The sequence below is a fragment of the Caloenas nicobarica genome, chromosome 1 (assembly GCF_036013445.1).
Source record: "Caloenas nicobarica isolate bCalNic1 chromosome 1, bCalNic1.hap1, whole genome shotgun sequence".
In the NCBI taxonomy this organism is placed as follows: Eukaryota; Metazoa; Chordata; class Aves; order Columbiformes; family Columbidae; genus Caloenas; species Caloenas nicobarica.
Window position 1 is genome coordinate 212,507,334 of NC_088245.1, and position 20,048 is coordinate 212,527,381.

General features: G+C 42.9%; 1 protein-coding gene across 1 annotated transcript in view; it reads left to right on the forward strand.

The window, feature by feature from the left end:
* The window catches only part of GUCY2F (guanylate cyclase 2F, retinal), a 47,064-nt gene that overhangs the window by 19,668 nt on the left and 7,348 nt on the right, over window positions 1–20,048 (forward strand). The window contains exons 10-17 of the mRNA XM_065657730.1: window positions 939–1,088; window positions 3,623–3,771; window positions 4,813–4,976; window positions 5,276–5,468; window positions 5,595–5,769; window positions 10,710–10,808; window positions 11,705–11,799; window positions 12,858–12,943. Of these exons, the coding sequence (XP_065513802.1) occupies window positions 939–1,088; window positions 3,623–3,771; window positions 4,813–4,976; window positions 5,276–5,468; window positions 5,595–5,769; window positions 10,710–10,808; window positions 11,705–11,799; window positions 12,858–12,943 (1,111 nt within the window). The remainder of the gene's footprint in view (window positions 1–938; window positions 1,089–3,622; window positions 3,772–4,812; window positions 4,977–5,275; window positions 5,469–5,594; window positions 5,770–10,709; window positions 10,809–11,704; window positions 11,800–12,857; window positions 12,944–20,048) is intronic.

A 20,048-nucleotide genomic window follows, 5' to 3' on the forward strand; every position in this document is an offset into this window, starting at 1 on the left:
TAAAACTGAGCCATCTGAAACACAAAACAATACAGGTGGCTTTGAAATGGGTTCTTTTCATCCCAATCACCAAAGGCTGCCACATGTCCCACCACTTATGGACAGTGTCTCATGGAACCAAATTTGGAGACTTTGACTGGGTTTCTTTTGCCTGATTCTTTGGTACCTCGGATTTGGTCTGGTATCCCAGTTTATCCTTGAAACCTGGTTTCTAGTGGTATGTAGCGTCACAGGATTTGGTTCCTACACATTTCCAGAGTCTCAGAGACAGCAGTTGCCAGAAGACCTTCTCCTCCCTTACAGAAGTTATATATATTGCAGTAGCAGAAATGTTCCTTATTCTCACTACCCAAAATATACAGTTACCAGGGTAAAAATACCCCAGTTTGAAGAAGATTCATTTCTTGACGAGGCTGTGTTTTACAGCTGTGTCTTTTATCCCTTGAACTATAGGATTATAAAGACTGATCATACTTCAGACTGCCACAAACTGATTTTATGGAAACTGCTTTCATCTTAAGAAGAACTACAGAAAATATTTTAGTTACAGATGCTTTGTAAAAGAGCAACAAGAAATCCATGTTTCAGCACCAACATTTTATCTGTCTGATATTTTCAAACCAAAAAAGTTGTTAAAGCTTTTGACAATGGTGAGAAGTCTTCTTATGTTGAAGTTCAGGGCTGGTGCCATAGGATATAAATTGTTGGTACAGCAATATTTTTTTAAAAGGTAGAGTGAAATTTGGAAAATTCAATTTTTTTTGGTCATGATTGGAGTTAAATATTTCTAGCAAATCACAAGAAATAAAAGACTCGATCCAGTAAATAATGATGTATGTTCCAACCTCTCCTCAAATGACTGAAATGTTCATTTAAGCACTTAATTTGCAATAGTCTGAGCTCAAGTGTAAGAAACATGATACTCTTGAATTTTTTAGAATTGCTATGGACAGCTCCAGAATTACTGAGAGACCCGGACATGCACAGAAAAGGCACATTCAAAGGGGACATTTACAGCTTTGCAATCATCCTACAAGAAGTGATTGTTCGGGGTCCACCATACTGCATGTCAGAACTCTCAGCTGAAGGTAGGCAACTCTTTGAGCACATTTCTAAAGGCTTTACACACAGCGCTCATGAAAGGTCTGGCCAAGCCCCTTGGGTAAAACTTTACTATGGAAATAATGCCCCAGTCTCATGACCTTTCTGAGTGACAAAAGGCTGTTTTCAACAAAACATCCATAAGAAACACTAAAATGTGTAGTTCTGATCTCAGTCATGGTACGTGACTCACCACTGGTATCAATGGGGCTGAGGCTCTGGGTTTCCCTACACGATTCTTCAGAACTGGCTGCTCTTCAGGCCACTTCAGCACCTCCAGTTCTCTGTCAAAACTCTGATTTTCCATCAAGGCGTGGGCTGAAATCTGATGGCAGAATTTCCCATATCTTGGGAATTCCTTTCCTTATCCATTGGCCCATTTTTGCCTGTCATGGGGGTTGAGGTTTTTGAGCTGGACCCTTTTCTGGCATCCTGCTTTGTCCATATGTCCATCTATTTTTCTTTAATTCCTTCCTTATTTAAAGAGGTTCTCATAGAATCATAGAACGTCCTGGGTTGGAAGGGACCCCCAAGGATCATCGAGTCCAACTGCTGTCCCTGCACAGGACAACCCCACAGGTCACACCATGTGTCTGAGGACGTTGTCCAGTCTCTTCTTGAACACTGTCAGGTTGGGGCCGTGACACCTCCCTGGGGAGCCTGTTCCAGTGTCCAGCACCCTCTGGGGGAAGAACCTTTTCCTAATGTCCAACCTAAACCTCCCCTGGCACATCTTTCTGACATTCTCTCAGGTTCTGAAGAGGTTCTCTCTTCAGCAGAGACCAAAATGACCCCATCATGACCCCACTGGCATAGGTGAGGTGGTTTGTATCACAAATAGCAAATAGGTGAACTCCTTAGGAACTGCTCATGGTGTAACTCTCAATAGCTCAAATTCTTGTCCATGCATAGGTAAAGCAAACACACTGCAGACAACTCACAAACATTTGAACAGGGAGGGGGTGAGAACAATCAAAACAGATCTGATTTCAGTGAAAGCCCTTTCTCAACACATTTTAAGCTGCACAGTCACCAAGTGGGGTATGGCCATTCAGTATCTGCCTGCTTCCCAGTGCCTGGAAAAATGGGGCCCTGACCTTGCTGCACCCAAACCTGCTGCAACAATGCAATGACAATGATGATTACGATGTAACCTGCTCTGTAACTAAGAGCTGGAGCAATGATGTAGCCTATGATGTAATTAGCAGGTGTCCCCCCACCTTGTCCCCCTGGGGAACCTCCAGCAAATGTTGCACCTAGTGCACTCTAGTTTCCTGACCTGATAAAATGACGAATTTCTACTCATTGCATCCTAATCCTCAAGGAGCTTTCACTCATGGTGTGAGCTTTAAAACAGTCTGAGGAATGCATTTCTCCTTGGCTGCCCTTGGAAATATTTGGGCCAGGTGCTTTGTTTAGTTCATGTGGTGGAGACTGGTGGGAAGAGCCAAAGAACTTTAAAATGAGCTGTCAACACTGAAAACCTTTGGGTACTCACAGTCACAGCTGTGGAAATGCAGAGTTCCTGCCAGAAAGAGGGTGGTTTTCACTCCAGATGACTGCTCTGCGCTGCACACGATGAAACCTTCAAATAAAATTACTTTGGGTGAAAAAAAAAAAAAAAAGAACACCACATTTTTCCTTCAGGATATGCTTACTAAGAAATACTTAAATTGAAAATTGAAGTCGAGGTTGGGTTCAGATATCACAGACTCCTCCATCCATACTTCAGCTATCAACAAAACCTGCAGCCCTGCTCCTTCACTGTAGGGCTGTTTTATCTAAAAAGCGCAGATTCACAGACTGACTTCTCAGTTCCTTATTAGCTCTTTTTAACCTCTGGATAGGGAGTCACTGCCCAGATGTTGTTTAGAACCCAAACTCTCCCCCTTAAAATACTTTCCACTGTCTCCATTCTCATCAACCTCCTACGTACTGGATCCTAGTTCATGATGAAGTTTCAGAGGCTGGTATCCTTCCTGTCTGGGCTCGCCCATAGCCCTGTGCTCCCTTAGAGGACCACAGATCCTAATGGAGAGAATCAGAGGTAATTCCATTAAATACAAGCCTGTGAGTTCACACATCCATCTGTCACACAACCTTCCCCCATCCAGCCACTCTATTGCTCATAACCTGGTTCACCAGAGGAAGGAGACAGATGAATCTCTTATCATAGAAGTATAGAACCATAGAATAATTTGGGTGGGACAGGACCTTCAAAGCTCATCTAGTCCAATCCCCCTGCCATGAGCAGGGACATCTTCAACTCAGAGCCCTATCCAGCCTGGATGTGGAACATCTCCAGGGATGGGGCATCTACCACAATTATCTTCTAAGTTCTCCAAGACGCTCCTGGCAGTGGAAAGCTGAAACCCTCAGGTTGACTTGACATGGCCTTTGGGTGGTAATAACAGTGATGGCTGAAGGAGCGAGCAGGGGACAGGTGAAAATGTCCAAGTCCTTCTTCCCCAACAAAAACCTCCATCTCACAACGTGCTTCCCATTCTTCTCTTTGTCACAGAAATTATAAAGAAAGTGAAGAAACCCCCTCCCCTGTGCCGCCCAAGCATAGCCCCTGAGCTGGCCCCCCTGGAATGCATCCAGGTCATGAAGCAATGCTGGGGTGAAGCCCCTGAACGACGTCCAAGTTTTGAGGAGATATTTCATAAGGTCAGTGAATAGAGTAGCAGGTGCAGTCATTGTACTTGGCAGGAAAGTGTGTTATTTCTTTAAGTGAGCCCTTAAATAATGATTGAATAAATCCCAGAGCTCCAGTCTTGCCTTTGTTGTTGCATTATTTTATAGTTCGTGGTGTCTAGGTATTTATTTTTGTTGGCCAGGCCTGTCCTGGATGGCACCCTGTCCTGAACTTGGGCTGCCACAGCACCACCATGTGGGGTGTGCAGCAGCATGAACATTGGCTTGGTGTCTTCACATTTGCAGTGTACCTGCCCGGATGGTCTGATGGAGAGCAAAAATGTAAATTATGATGGCACCTCCAGATCAATATGTTGTTTGATCTTCTAAAGTATTTAGAAGGTGACTCATTTAAAAGGAAAATTCACCAAAGGCCGTTAAATCTAAATACAGCGCTTGTCATAGGAGGTCTCTGAACTGCAGATTAGGGGAGGCTGGGAGCATCTCATGAGGGAATAAAACTGGACCTATGCCCTGTTTGAACAGCGTTTCCAGACACCTATTACTGGCCAGACCCATGGACAGGGAGTTGCAAAATTAGTCCCTTGTCTAATCCAGCAGTACTGTTCCCACGTTCTTACAAGGTCAAACTAGATGAACCAACATCCATAATTTTTACCTTTCAGTTCTATGAAACTGTGATTAATTTTACACCTGTTTGACTCCACTGTTGAGTCTAAAGCAGCATCTGAAGCCACAGATTATCCAAATGGTCCAGAGGCTCAGCTTCAGGTGAAGAAGGCGTAACAAAATGAGGAGTTTGGGATAGGGGGTGGCAGTACACATACGTGTCAGTGTGCAAAGGTGGATTTAAGATCAGTAAGAAAGAGTTATTAAGGCAAATTCACCTTCCATTTTGCCTTTTTCCTTTATTCTTGAACTATTGCCACTAACAAAACCAGTCTTTACCATTGTCCATTTAAAATAAGTGTTTGCTTTTTCTTCTTTTCCAAACTTAGAGTACTACAATGGTGTAATGAGATGGGGAAATAACTCTCCAGTTTGTTTTTCCAGTTCAAAACCATAAACAAAGGGAAAAAGACAAATATCATTGACTCAATGCTCAGGATGCTTGAGCAGTATTCAAGCAACCTGGAAGATTTAATCAGGGAGCGGACCGAAGAGCTAGAGATTGAAAAACAGAAGACAGAAAAGCTACTGTCACAAATGCTCCCCCCGTAAGTACCAGTATTTTAGATGGTTAAAAACAAAAAAATAAATAAAGTGTCTTGGCACTACATAGCTAGACTGGACAAAAGAATTTCCCAGAACTCAATGAGTTTGCAAAGCTGACCTCCAATTTTGACAAGCACCTTCCAGTCAAAGTAAGAAACTTTCATCAGTGCTTGTTACAGCCATATGGAACCTTCTGTTTAAGGGAAGATCTTTTGAGCACAGTAGGACAGGACTTTCTGAGCTCTTGGGCACACCTTACAACAAGGGTTTGTGCCCGGGTCATCTTGTGTTGTTATTTCAGGTCAGTGGCAGAAGCCCTCAAGACTGGTGGCACTGTGGAGCCGGAGTATTTTGACCAGGTGACCATCTACTTCAGTGACATCGTGGGCTTCACAACCATTTCAGCCCTCAGTGAACCCATTGAAGTAGTTGACCTTCTGAATGATCTTTACACATTATTTGATGCCGTGCTTGGAAACCATGATGTTTACAAGGTGAGGAGTACCTGGGCATGAGGATCAAGCTGTGTTTGGGTCAAACACTCTTGTAGTTTTATTCTACTGCTCTTTCCAATATTTTTCAATTTATGTATTTATTTATTAATGCCATGGTATTTGCAGGTGGAGACAATTGGTGATGCCTACATGGTTGCCTCAGGGCTCCCAAAACGCAACGGAAACAAGCATGCAGCTGAGATAGCCAACATGTCCCTGGACATCCTCAGCTCGGTGGGGACATTCAAAATGAGACACATGCCAGACATCCCCCTCAGGTTACGGATCGGGCTGCACACAGGTAGGCAGCTACGCCTGAACATCAAAGAACTCCTTTGCAATTGTATTTTCAGCTTTGAATGCTTTCTCACTCTCTGCCCCAAAGCAAGCACCTTTAGAAGATGCTTTAAAATCTTCCATAGCAACAAGGGCTTTAAAATGGAAACACAAACTCCAAGAAGGAAAATGGCTTAGTTCCATTAGAGGGAGAAATTGTGTATTCTGTCGCAGTCAGGAACTACATCAGAAATGTCAGTCACAAGGGTTTCATTGTAAGGGTGGCTCTTTGATGTGCCACAGGATCTTCACCGGTGTGATATGCAGACATCTTTGTAACTCTGTTCTGAAATGAAAAAGCACAGAGAAACAGGAAAATAGAGTGAAAGAATGAAAAAGGTTGGGGAGGTTTATTACAGGTAGGATGTAGATGGAAGAATATGTGATACAGGTATATATATAAAAAAGAAAACATGTTATAAAGTAAATTCTCTCTACATGTTATAAAGAAAGTAAATTATCTCTAATACAATGAACAGGAAAGTGGCTCATTTAAAAAGAAAATAAGTTCTTTTTTATACAAAGTGAAATTAAACTGCAAAACTAAACAAAACAAAACAAACAGGATTGCAGTCATCGTGCAACCAAAAGTATGACTGAGATTTTAAATGGAGGAAAAGTCATCTGTTGTTATCATAGAATCAACATTTTTTGAAGACATATGAACCTTCATAATTTTATACCATGGTCATCCATTAATATTTTTTTCCCACCTCTTCATCACCAGACTTCTTACATCTTCCTTTAAAGTACTGGGTACTGCCCACTGTGGGAAGCTGAATAATGAGTAAGATTGACCAGGAGTCTCACCCAGTATTAAAGGGCTTTTCTTATCCTTCCACCTTTCCAATAATGCCACATTTTTGCAGCTTTGGCATGCACATGTTTTACATGTCTATATCCTGGTCCCTGTTGTACACATAGGGAAACAAGAGAAGAGAAAGAGAAGGATCTCACACAGAATATACCAAGAACAGTGCTGTGACTTGAGCAGAGCTAAAATAGTATTTCATATCTCCTAGACCGTATATTTATTATTTTGGGGTTATCTCTGAAAATACTCCTCCCTTCTGTTGTCTTTGCAGAGCGGTGGTCTTACCTGGTCCTTCATGAAAGTCTAAAGTGTTAAGGAATGATTGCAGGAGCACTGTGGGTTTTATACTCTGGCAGGAATTAAATGAATCTATGGCCCCAGCTTGTCTTGCCCAGAGCAGGAGCCTCTGGGGCACCAGTAACACATTTTCAGCATGGAAAGAGGGGAATTTGGTGTGCAACATCTGCTGCTGCCTGTTAACAGCAGTTGTGCAACACATCTTCCATACACCCAGCCAAAAATCCATCCCTAGGTGATGTGTATGGGGGGTAACTACATTTTTTCTTGTTTTTATGAACTCTGGGTATCCGGAAAGTGACATTGCTACGAACTGTTGTGTAAAGTGTAAGAGGTAGAGGGGGAGGAATTGTTTGGTTTAGTTTTCTCTTTATAAAGAAGCAGAAGCCAGATCTCATTTTGTACAGATCTGGCAACATCATACTGTCATGGGATGAGTGAGAAACGCATGCTCCAAAGCAAACCAGCTCTTTGAGCCACCGAGCTGACAGCAGAGTTTGATTAACCCTAGACCCCATTTCTCCTGAGGAAAGAAGCATGAAGAGGGAATTACCAGCATCATGGAAGCTTTGAGGAAGCGCTTGGGGGGAGAGGAGATCTTGGGTAGCACTTTCACTGTCCTGGAAAGGACACAGAGTGGGTGTGACCACCAGTTTCGCAGGCCAAGTGCTCTCTTGAAACTGGTGCCAAGAAGAGCTCGTGATCCCTTCTCTGAAAAAGCAGTAAATGTCATTTGGGCTTGGGCTGCCCACGTCCCTCCAACCCCAAATGGAGAGCTGTTGCTCTGGGAACTTCTGCTGGCCCATGCCCATGGTCCATTTGTGGCAATGCAAGGGTAAGACGAGGAGGACAAGAAGACCAGTGTTTGGTCTACAGCTTTCCCCCTGCTTTAAATGGACCCTGGAGTCTTAGCTCTCCTCGCTCAACTTGATTGCCTGTGCAGAAAAACTCGACTGAGTCAGCTGTTTCCACCCTGGCCACATCTGGGCTGGAGCTGGATGGCCAGGGTGAGCGGTGGTGAGAAGACAATCTTTTCCATGAAGGCTGAAGAGAATGTGTTTATCAGTCAGGCCCTCTGGCAGACAGCCCTGCACTTCGATTGAACTTATTAACCTCCACGGCACCAGCGATGGTTGTTGCGGTGTTGTAGCCAGCACGGCTCATTAAGTGACCCTGCAAGCCCTGGCAAAGCGCCGTTTCAAAACAAACCAGCGAACCTGTGTAATTAAACAACTCAGCCATAATGTTCTCATCTCTGGTTTCCTCTGAAACTTGTTACTGTGGGAGATTTATCACTGGAAGTTTTTGTTAGTCCTTTTCTGAGGCTGTCTAGACAAAGGGGAACACACGCAGGCAGCGAAGGCAGCGAGTGAATTAACTCTTGGATGCTGTCATCGTGGAGAAGTCCTTTGGCCATGCTTGCACTGCAGGGTTGGTTTTGAACTTATAACTTTCTGCAACAGGAGGACAGGCTTACAAGCAGTGCTCTAGGAGGATAGTACCTCACCCTAAAAGTCTCGCCTATCCTAGGTTGTGAGCTTTGCAGAAATGATTATATGATTGCACTGGCAGATTAGGAAACCTAAATTTAGGCACCCAGGTGGAGATATTTCCGGGACCCTCCATTCATTTTGTGGTTAGTAGATGTGGTGGACATGCAAGTAGACCCTGGAGAGCTGTTCAGGTGCGGGTGTGGAGAGGCTTTCACAGCGGCTCAGTTGACTGCATTGACTTGTCCTCCACTGACTACAGCAGGAGCTCAGCAGCTTATATTTGTGCTTCTTAAAATGGAATGAAATCCTCCCCCTTGAGGACTGTTTTTTGACAAGAACCACCTTTTTGTGTCCTTGCAACACCTATTACAGAAGTAGCTTTAATACTTACTTCTGAGTGCCACCATCATGTCACCACCACAAGACAAAAGAGAGGTGTTGCTGAATCAGTGTTTTCTCAGGCAAAGCTGATATTGAAGCATGAATCAAAATGTCTCCAAACAGATCCTTTGTTATGCATATGCCATGTTGGTGTGCACACATTAAGGACTGATTAGGCAAGCATTAGAACCTTGATCCAGTAGTATCAACCGTGTCTTTACAGTTGTGCTATACAAGTGCCTATAGACTAGACCCTGAAAAAACTTCCTCTAGTGGATAAAGGTCCTCTCCTGAAGAGCTTGAACCAAATTCTTGAGTGCTGATAAGGATGGAAACTAAATTAGAATAGCTTCTGAGCAGCAGTGTCTTATCCAAGGTTGCATGGCACATTGGCAATTTAAAAAAACAGCATTAAATCAGCTTTCCTGATCTCCAGCAGTCCCTGCATGCTGTGTTTGATCCAGACATGCTGTTTAAGTCCGTGTAACATTTTTTTGTACGAGCCATTCTTCCTCTTCTTTTTTAAACTTTAGATAAGTGATGCTTTACTAGGCTGGAATTATAATCTCTTACCTCTCAGTTTGCATCCTCCATAAATTGTGTTAAAATCCTATTACTTTGACTCTGCAGCAACAACTTTTCAGAGGTCACAGCAAGAAGGGTTCTCAGCTCTGGAGTTTCACTGTCCATAAGATATATCTGAAAACTATATGAAGACTCCACTTTTGTAACTAAGAAAGCTAAAATCACAGTAAAATTACATTGTCCTAAAACAACTAACTGATCGCTTTTAAATTAGGCTACAATTACATTATTATTATTATTATTATCATTATTATTATTACTATTATTACTATTATTTCGATACTATAATAACAACATTTTAACCTACAACTTTTTATATTATGAAAAACTTTATATATAGCATTCACTTCAGATAGTGTTAATGATGTACTATGTTCACATCTTTTGTAACCTTGCATGCGAAAAGATTTCCTAGATGTCAGTTTTGCTAAAACTTTAACCCAGAAGGATCATGAAATTGAAAAGGCAGGCAGAGCCTAGAAAGACTTATGATGTAAATACATCCAATAGAAAATAGATAGAAATGTCTATTTTCTCTGCACAAAGCCCCATACCTCCTTTCAATGCTGAGAGCATTCTCTCTTTTTTTTCCTTTTTTTTTTTTTTCATTTATTTTGCAAGCCTGGCATTTTAAATTGTGGGTGATGAAATTTAGCATCTCATCCTTCAGAGCACAGTCCAAACATTAGCTAACCCAAGTGCCCCCAGATGACAGTCGTCTGTGTTTTTTGGCTGTCACACACTTTATCTGTGTGCATGTTTCTGTGAATCCTGCACACATACCTCTCCCTGAGAACTTGGCACCGGTTCTTCGGGAGCTACTTTGGAAGGGAGTGGATCTTGCCTAAGGAATGAGAGGGAAAATAAACAGTTTTTGGCTAGACAGGCAGGCTAATGATGTCTTCCTTTCCAAGGAGGGGACACAGGGTGGTCCAGCGTGCTGCCAGCATCTCTCAGCTTTCAAGGCTGATTTTCAATCCTGTTTCACTGGGACACAGGGTATGTCACAGGATCTGAACATTTTTCAGATGGAAAATGAGGTCAGAGCTGACTTTTTAAAATGAGATTCCAATAGTCCGAGAGCTTCCAGGAACTCTGAACGAATTTATCCCAGATGATGGTGAACTGAGGTCCTACCACACAAGACCTTTTTCAGTCAGAAAACACCAGTGTGTTTTGATTACTCGTAGCAAGCAGGAAGACTAACGAGCTATTTAAAAAACCTGTATTTCCAAGTGGTTTTTGAATACCAGAGGTGAGGATGAGATTTGTTTGCCAGTAGACCCCTGAATTTTTGCAGTACCTTCTGGGTTATACAGATGACATGTCTTTCAGGGCCTTGTGTGGCAGGTGTGGTGGGGCTTACCATGCCTCGGTACTGCCTCTTCGGAGACACGGTGAACACAGCGTCAAGAATGGAGTCCACGGGCCTGCGTGAGTATTTGGGGCAGCCCCTGGGATGGGTGGTTGATGAACTTCTCAAGAGAGATAGGATCATAGAACCACGTTAGTTGGAAGACACCCTCAAATTCATTGAGTCCAGCCATTAAAACAATATTGGCACTGCCCCATGTCCCTGAGAACCTCATCCCTCCAGGGATGGTGACTCCAGCACTGCCCTGGGCAGCCTGTTCCAATGCCCGACAGCCCTTTCCAGGAAGAAATTGTCCCCAAGATCCAACCTCAACCTCCCCTGGCGCAACTTGAGGCCGTTTCCTCTGGTCCTGGCGCTTGTTCCTGGGGAGCAGAGCCCGACCCCCGCTGGCTCCAAGCTCCTTTCAGGCAGTTCAGAGATCAGAAGGTCTCCCCTCAGCTCCTGTTCTCCAGCTGAACCCCCAGCTCCCTCAGCCGCTCCCATCACACTTGTGCTCCAGCCCCTTCCCCAGCTCCGTTCCCTTCTCTCAACTCGCTCCAGCACCTCAAGGCCTTTCTTGTGGTGAAGGGCCCAAAACTGACCCCAGGATTCGCGGTTTGGCCTCCCCAGTGCCCAGCACAGGCCGGTCACTGCCCTGGGCCTGCTGGCCACAGTATTGCAAAGACATTGCTGAAAACCAGCTTACCATCTTTATTAAGAGCTGGTCTTCCGTACTTAGTGTTTGGTACCCTCCAGGAAATCTCCGGTGTAGATTTCCTCTCACCCTGTCCTTGTTCCAGCCTCACCTGGAAGGATCCATCCATCAGCATCATGCTCTACGTAGAGGAGCACCACACATCTACACCAGCTACATGCCTGCATGCCTTGGGTATTTTTTCTTGCCAGTGTGAAGCAGTGGGGAATTTGCAGTGTGTGTGCAGTATAGTGATCCAGCTGTTTTGCTTTCCGTTCCCAGCTTACAGAATTCATGTCAGCCAAAGTACAGTGGATACGCTTTGGAGTCTAAACGAAGGCTATCAGATTGTACGTAGGGGAAAAACGGAACTGAAGGTGAGAAGGCCAGGGCTGTGTGAAACACTTCTCAAGGGAATATTCTCTTTTAAGTAATTCTCATATTAAGCTCTTGTTTGGCTTTCATCCACCACTCTTTTTTTGGATCCTTTGCATATTTTCCCCATCAGTTGTTTCAGTACATGAGGTAATTATTGAAGGATCACAGGACTGAGCAATCAGCTGTATGTGCTAGATCTAAGTACTTATTTAAGACTCTATTTAGTCCACCCTTGACAGAAGCTTCTACTTTTCACAGTGTCCAAACAAGACAACACTAAATAATTCAAAACACCACTTTGTCCCTTATATAGTTAATAGACAGAAGTAGGAGCTTTATTTGCCTTAAACACCTACAGTAAGAGGTCGGAATGTGGCCTCAGGTCTCTCAACAATCTTTCATGACAAGTGGAATCATCTCGCCCAAGTTCATACGTCTGCAAGTGGAGATCTGAGGTAATTATTTCAGGTTTAGTCAATGGAAAGAAACCTTTAGATAGTGAAGACAAATTGGCACTATAGGAAATTATTAACCTGACATTTTCAAGGTCCAGTTTATGTGGAGATGGATGTCAGCCTAGAAGCGTCTGTTTTGCTCCACTTTTCCAGTCAAGGGTGATTGACTCTGATGTATTACAAATGGCTGCATTTCATCAGGTGCAGCTCACCTTCAGCTAAATCATCAGTAGTGGGAGAGGACATTATTTTTCTGATAGTCAGCCCAGCAAGTGTTGTAAAATCTCTCAATTAATTATGTTAGTACTGACAAATAAGATGATTAGAGGTCCTGTAGTTTCTCATTTCTGTTAAGCTGTGTAGTTTCAATGACCCAGCTCAATGAGGGTCATTTGTAGATGACAGTTTGAACAAAGCCTTTTCCTTTAGGATGGTGAAATTCAAATAATCCCTGAACTGTTGTGAAGGAGAGACCAAGTTTTCCAGCCCTGCTCTGTCTCTGGATATTTATGAAGCCCTCAGAAATCCAGTGGGGAAGTTACATATTGAGCAAAGGGTGGTCAGAAAGCTGGTCTTCATCTGGATTTTTGGTTTTATTTTAGGGTAAAGGAGTAGAAGACACATATTGGTTAGTTGGGAAAAAAGGCTTTCTGAAGCCCTTACCTAAACCTCCTGAAATGAAGCAAGGGTAAGTGTAACTTCATCACTGTTCAATACATTAATTAATTGGCCCTTGTTGTAGTTCACAGAATGAATATCTGTCTTGCCATGATACCTGTTTGCAAAGCCTGCATCATTTTCCTTAGATGACTCACATTTCCAGGCATAGTACTGGGACTCAGGAGAAGTGATGTGGTTCCTTCAACTCCTTTCCTTAATTATAATTCCCAAGAATTGGCATGGAAAAACTTGCTGCTTCCTCCCTATAGTCCTTTGGAGATGGAGCACCAAGGGGTTCCCTTGCTGAATCTCCCTCCTACTCTGTGTGCATATTGAAGATGCACAGGTAGGAACATTTTCGTAACTCTGGTGTCATTACTGTATGGGTGACACTTGAATTTTTCTCTCCTTCCACCAAACTCCTGCAGAAAACACCAGCCTCTTTCACCATAAACACATTTCTTCCCTGTAGCACTGTTCTTTCAAACAGAACAATAAGGAAACTTTAGGTTGTAGAAATACAGCACCATTATGTAATGAAAGTCTTAATGATGTTGCCTCTATTCGAACAGTGGTGAGCAAAGATTGAAGGCTTGAAATTCATTAAGCCATTTCGTAGCTTTGCAATGCCTGACTTTGCAAACGGAGTACTCCCTGTTCAGCTGTCACATATTGTGTGCCTGGGAATGATGTTGTGGTCAGCACGTAAAAACCAGGAGTCAGATTTGTTTGACAAGAACAGTGTGGTTACCCACATTAAAGCTAGTCAACCCTGACTCCCTTTATAGTCAATAAAGAGAAATACATGCTCAGGGGTCTGATTCGACTGGCCTGCTTGGGCATCTGTATAAGAAGATGAATCACCCTTGCAAGATACCTGTTTTGGTGACTGTAAAGAGGTCCTACAGTGACTAGCTCAGAGGTAGATGTCTGACAGCAAACATGGTCCATTTTTATTTTGACTCTGACTTCCCCTGAGCAATCTTGTTCTAAGTTTTGCCTCATTTCTTCTTAGTAAAATCAAGACAGCTTTCACCTCCCTTTGCAGATAATGGTTAATTACTTGGGCAGTTGCATACTGGGCAGTCCATGTGTTCAGAGCCCTCCCAGAGCTTTCTTGGAGTAGCATGGAATTAACAGCATTTTGGGCCATAACTTTTAAGCTATTCAGGTATCAATCAGAGTGGAAAACAGAAGGTAACTTGAAGATAATTTTGAGAGGCAAAATTTCTTAGGCTTGGAGGCATTTTACTATTAATACTTGATGGAAATGAGCTATTGAGCAATGTGTGTTGATATCAATGATGCATTCTTCATGGGAAATATGAAGCTTCTCCAGCTTTGCCAGATTAGCAAGGTGGGCTGGCTTACCATACAACCAAAGAAGCACCAAAGCATCTACCTTGAGAGTAGGTTCTTCTCATCTTGGTTTTACCATCTAAAAGTCATGTGTTAGGCCTCTGCTGACTGTCAAGCCTGTCCTCCAGTCATGTGTGCCAAAGTCAGACTAATACAGGCCTAAGCTGTTTCTAAGCATGGATTGTAAATGACAGAAAATACATCAGGTCCAGGGGGTCAGTAAGAGGAGGCAAAAAATTTGCCCATGTACCCAGATCAGGGAATCTCGATCTCCTTCTGCAACCTCAGAAGAACCCACCAGTAACACTGCAGAGAGGGACATGGTCTTCTGCTCTTGCCCCAAGGTCCCGATCTTCACTGTTCTTTTGCATTTTTTTTGTCTTCATGAATCGTCATGCAGCAGTTCAATGAATGTGAAGGTAGTCAGAGGAAAAAGCAAAATTTACGTGAAAGTACATCTGTCCTAGCAAAGGGTCAAAATGAAAGCTGTAACCTGTAGAATTTAAATGGCAGGAAGAAACAAATGGTTGTTCAAGAAAAGCAAATATTTGGAGAACTGTCTCATGCACAGGCTGTGCTATTATCAGACAGGTGTCAGACATGGCTTCCTATATTTCCAGGCTTATCTTGATGGTTTGATTTTATGCCAGTTTATGACAGGTTGAAAGCTGTTTCTCTGTTATGTCTACATGTTGGCCAATATGGTGGTTTCATGACACTGCCTGATATACTTCTGTAGGAATTTCCTAATCTCTAGGCTTTTGTGCTGAGGAAGGAGGTGCTGAATAAAGTCCTCTTCAATCATCTTTCCACTCTGTCCTGAAACAACTGATCTTCCATTTAGGTCTTCCTTTTCCATGAGATCTTGCACAACCCAGTCCCTCAAATCTGGTGAAATTAGTGGGAAGCATCAGATTTCCTCCTACTACTTGTAAGAGCAAGGGACACATTCCCCATTGCTTCATTCCACACATTCTTAATCTTCTAATTCCTTGTGGGTCACGGAAGCTAGCAACCTCCCCTGAGAGGTGTCTTGAAGATTTTCAGTCTATAGTCTGGCTTGCTGTTTGACCTCTTGATTTAGGCCACCACAGGGAATCACGCTCATTAAGTCTTAATAAGGAAAGAGGATTCGCTTCAATGAAGTAAGCTTCAGCTTCCATGTTTCTTACTGCCATGACAAGTCATAAGCCTTGAGATATGGAGTATTTCAGGCCTTCACTGCAGATAACATTAAAAAAAAAAACATTAAAAAGTGCTAACTTCCTGCTATTTCCAACGACGTAAAACCCATCAGCCAATCAAAGCTCTAAGCACAGTCCTTGGCAGGAGGATTTCTTGATATGTGAAGGCAATTTTCCAGCTCTGGCAGTCAGTCGTGAGCACATCTATGATCAAGTAGCTCATAGAGTTGTTCATATATGTCTAGGGACAAACCAAGCTTCGTTATCCCACTGTGCTTGCAGTAGGCTTGGCGTCCTCCTCCTGGAGAATGGTCCTTGGCCTTACAAATGTGAGTTTACATGCAGGTTAGAAAACAAAACAAAAAATGTGGAAGAACATTAAATAATGTGATTGGGTTAATACTAATGGTCCCGTAAAATACTGTGATAGTAACCCCTTTTGTTGTTGCTGAAATTGCAGAGATGATACCTGTGATTGTCTAGTAATGAACCTCAAGCCACCACCAAATGACTAACAAAGTAACAATTGTTGCACCTACATAATTTGAATTTAACCGATATGCATCAGCCTCTGTGTTTAATCCCAATTACAGACTTATTGAAAGCATTAGTTGGAACATTCTCATTGATTTCCATTGTCTGCACTAGGCTTTCATATATTTACGGTTTTGCAAGGACATTGAGATAAAGGTACTTTATTCTTAAAACCCAGGTGCTGTGGGTGACACGGCGGTTACAGGTTACAAAGCATTTTAATTAAGAAAGGTAGTTAAATTAAAGGACCTAATATGCTTCTTACCACTCCTGCTTTCTTCCAACCATGCATAAAATCAAATGAACTAAAAGGCTATTCTTAAAATTAACCTTATGTCAAGCTGTCTGTGGTCTGGATATCTGTTTTCAGAAGTTAAAAGCTTACTGGAAATAATTCACCTTTTTTTTTTTTTTAATGAGGTGGGGTGGAGGTTCGGTAGTAGTCCCAGGACAGAGGGAAACTGAAGGTTTAAAGTCCAGATTGCAGTGCTGGTTCCTGTCCCAGAGAGTTTTCATTTTTGAAGGATAACCTCTTTTTTTTCTGGGTTGGGTCAAATAACATTTTTTTTCTGCTTTAGATGGGAGCTTTAGGTTAACTTTACATGGCATAGAACAGGGTAGGCAGTCCAATAGGCTCCTTAGTCCTTTCGTTGCTCCAAGGCAAATTTCCACACCTTCCCTGGTGGATGTCTGCCTTGTGATGAAAATTATTTCTCCTTCTGCCTTGCAGCTTGTTAGAATTTGTGTTGCTGCATCTCAGGATCTTGTGGGTTGGGGCTCTGTTGTGCAAGAGCCAAAGAAGGCAAAGAAAAAAGCTATCCACAAAAGCCTGCCACACAAAATAATAGCAGATTAGAGTGGATGTAGAGAAGGTGTAACAAGGTGATGAGATGGCAAAAACAGGTGTAATGAGCAGTCAAGTAACAGCCTACCTGTAGGACAGAATTTTTTTTGAGATTTCACAGTCAGATAGGTCTAAAGGAAGACTCTGAGTTTTCTCTGAGAGTACACCAGCAGACTAGTTTTGGGGCTGAAGAGCAGCCATGGAAAAAGCAGAAACTTGCTAGTTTATGAACGTAGGATATTGGAAGCTGGCATCCTGCGATGCACTGGGACAGGTGGCACCTTGTCAGCACTGGTGGATTGCTCCTGTCATCCAAAACAGCAGAAAAAATACGAGGGTATACAAATCTAGCAGGTACATGCCTGACCTGGACTAAATCACAGATGTGTTTGGCAAAGCACTGAAAAAACATGTAACACCAGGAGAAATTCAATAACTAGTGAAATGCAGGAAAAAACCCACAAGAGCCAGGATCATGTTAATTTGCAGTCCCAGGGAGATGAGTGACATACTTGGTCTTCTGACTTGCCAACTTTTACCATCCCATTTCAGAAATCCTTTGCTCTGCTACTGAATACAATGCTTTCAAGCAGCAGGAGAGCAGGAGCCCTCTATCCCAAGAGGTAGCTTTATCTGGAAACTTTTGCTTTCTGACACTATTTTAAATTAGCTAAAGAAAGTCAACTAGAAGAAAAAGAAATAAGAATACAATTCAGCAAGGAAAGATACAGATCACAGGTCCTTTCAAGGGTTTTTAACCATTAAACCAGCATGCAGAGAAAAAACATGAGAGTTTTGGAATTTTGTCATCAAACCCAGATCCCTTTTCTTGTGTGAAATCCTGCAGTAAGTCTTAATCCTGCAGTAAGTCCAGAAGGGCCAATAAAGCATCTAGTCCACTACCATCCACAATGATAATGACTTGAGAAATCACTAAAAACTGAAGACATAGCCAGAGATAAGAGGAAGTTTTTGGGCTCCCACATCCCCACGTCCGTGAGGATCAACCATGAAGAAAGCACTGAGATCCTTTTTTGAAGATTAAATGGGTGAGAAGCAGTGAAGGATGCTCAGAAAATCCAACTCCCAACACCAAAGGGGAAACAACTTTTTATGAGCCAGGAAAAAGACACTAGGACAACATGGCTGTTTCTTCTACCCAATACAAAGCTCTCATTGCTTTGTCCATGTTGATGCACCTTGGCAGGATGAGAGAGGATCAGTAGAGTCTCTGTTGTTGCTGCTGATTTGTCTCCCTTGGGAGATAAGGGAACTTTTTTCCATTCAGACTCTTATTTGAAATTTTTTAACCAATTCACTTTAAAATCGGAAATAAAAGAGCTCATGGAGCAAACAGCAGTAAAAAACTTTTGTTGTCCTTACACAGCTGGAATTATACAACAGCATCATAAATAAATTTTATATAACACAGTTATTCGGGGAAATCAAAGCATCCTCTGGCTCATAGGTTTGATCACCCAATGTCAGGACAAGTGTTTGTTGCTTCCCAATCAATGCTGTCTTTTCAAATTATTTCTGAATCTAGTACAACAGCAAAATTAAGAAAAAGAAGTGTTCTGATCATGGCTATGGCATAATTCAGGTATGAAAGAGAATAATTTTTCTCTGAAATCTGATTAAGGGGAGAAAGGGACCGAAAGCCAGTGACTCACTTTCCTTTGAACAAGACACTCTGACTTGGAATGTGATTGCTCCAGGTAATATATTTAAACAAGCTCTTTTTGAGGAAGCTGAGGTTCCTGGAAGAATTGACTGGAATATTAGAGAATTACTGCCATTAGTAAGAATCCTTAAATGCAGTGTTCAGAAAGGAAATCAAGTCAGGCAGTGGCATTGTTTGGCTGGAAGACGTGATTCCATACATTTCTCTTTCTTCCACTGATATTTCTACGGATTTAGGGAAATGTAGCTCTGCAGATATGCTCAGGATCTGTCTGGCTTTGTGGATCATATTCTGGCTTGCAGTTATGGCCTCAGGTATGGCTGAGATGTGCCAAGATGTGCCTGGTTTTGCACAGTCGTTTGTTCTGTCTCACTCAGACAGGCTGGGAGGTGAAGGGCATTTTGAAGGACGTTTTTGCAGAAGGACATAGAGAGAGCAGCAATCAGCACCTTGACAGCAGGAGGGGCTGTCTAGTGGAGGTCTTGGCTGCATTCATTTGAAGGTGTTTCTCTCTGAATCTACCCACACGTCCCTTGAAAAGAGAAGCAAAGGGAAGCCCAGTGATGAGTGATCTGAGATGTCTGAACATGAGCCAGCTCGAGTCTAGGAACATTTTTAGGGTGTTGCACCTGCTGTATGGGCTGGCCAGGTGACATCTGGCCTCTTCACCCAGAGGGTGCTGGACACTGGAACAGGCTCCCCAGGGAGGTGTCATGGCCCCAAGCCTGACAGTGTTCAAGAAGAGACTGGACAACGTCCTCAGACACACGGTGTGACCTGTGGGGTTGTCCTGTGCAGGGATGGGAGTTGGACTCGATGGTCCTTGTGGGTCCCTTCCAACTCAGGACATTCTATATATATGATCTTTTCTGATCAGGGTACAGTGCTCTCCCTTGAGCCATTTAGGTGATCGTGATCATTACATAGCAGCCCAAAAGCTCTTTTCAGTGCTGAGGGACAAGAGGGAAGAGTACTGAGGAGAAACCATCTCAGAGATTCTTTTAATCTCCTCTGGTTTTCAACCAATCATTTCTACAAAGATGCCAGCTGTTTAAAATGTGAAAAACTGGATTACAACAAAATGTGGGTTAAAATAAAATAAACCACCTCAAAAACAAGTAAACCCAGAGACAATGCACTGCCCAGGGTACCTGTGCCTTGCCATAGGTCAGTCGTTGCTCCAACATACAGATTTATGTGAATTGGGGATAAGAGAAATAGAAAGGACGGCAGAGAAGACTATGTCTGCATCTGTATGACTCAGGTCTTGAGGAAATTTGAGTTGCTGTTGTCCTCACCAAAGAGTACAGAGTGGTCAAGTCAGAAGAATGTTCTGTGCACCGGTCTGAGCCTTCCTTCTTGCAAGTGACAGGATGAGAGGAAATAGCCTCGGGTTGCACCATGGGAGGCTGAGGTTGGATCATTGGGAACAATTTCTTCCCAGAAAGGGCTGCCGGGCATTGGAACAGGCTGCCCAGGGCGGTGGTGGAGTCACCATCTCTGGAGGGGTTTAAAAGGCACGTAGATG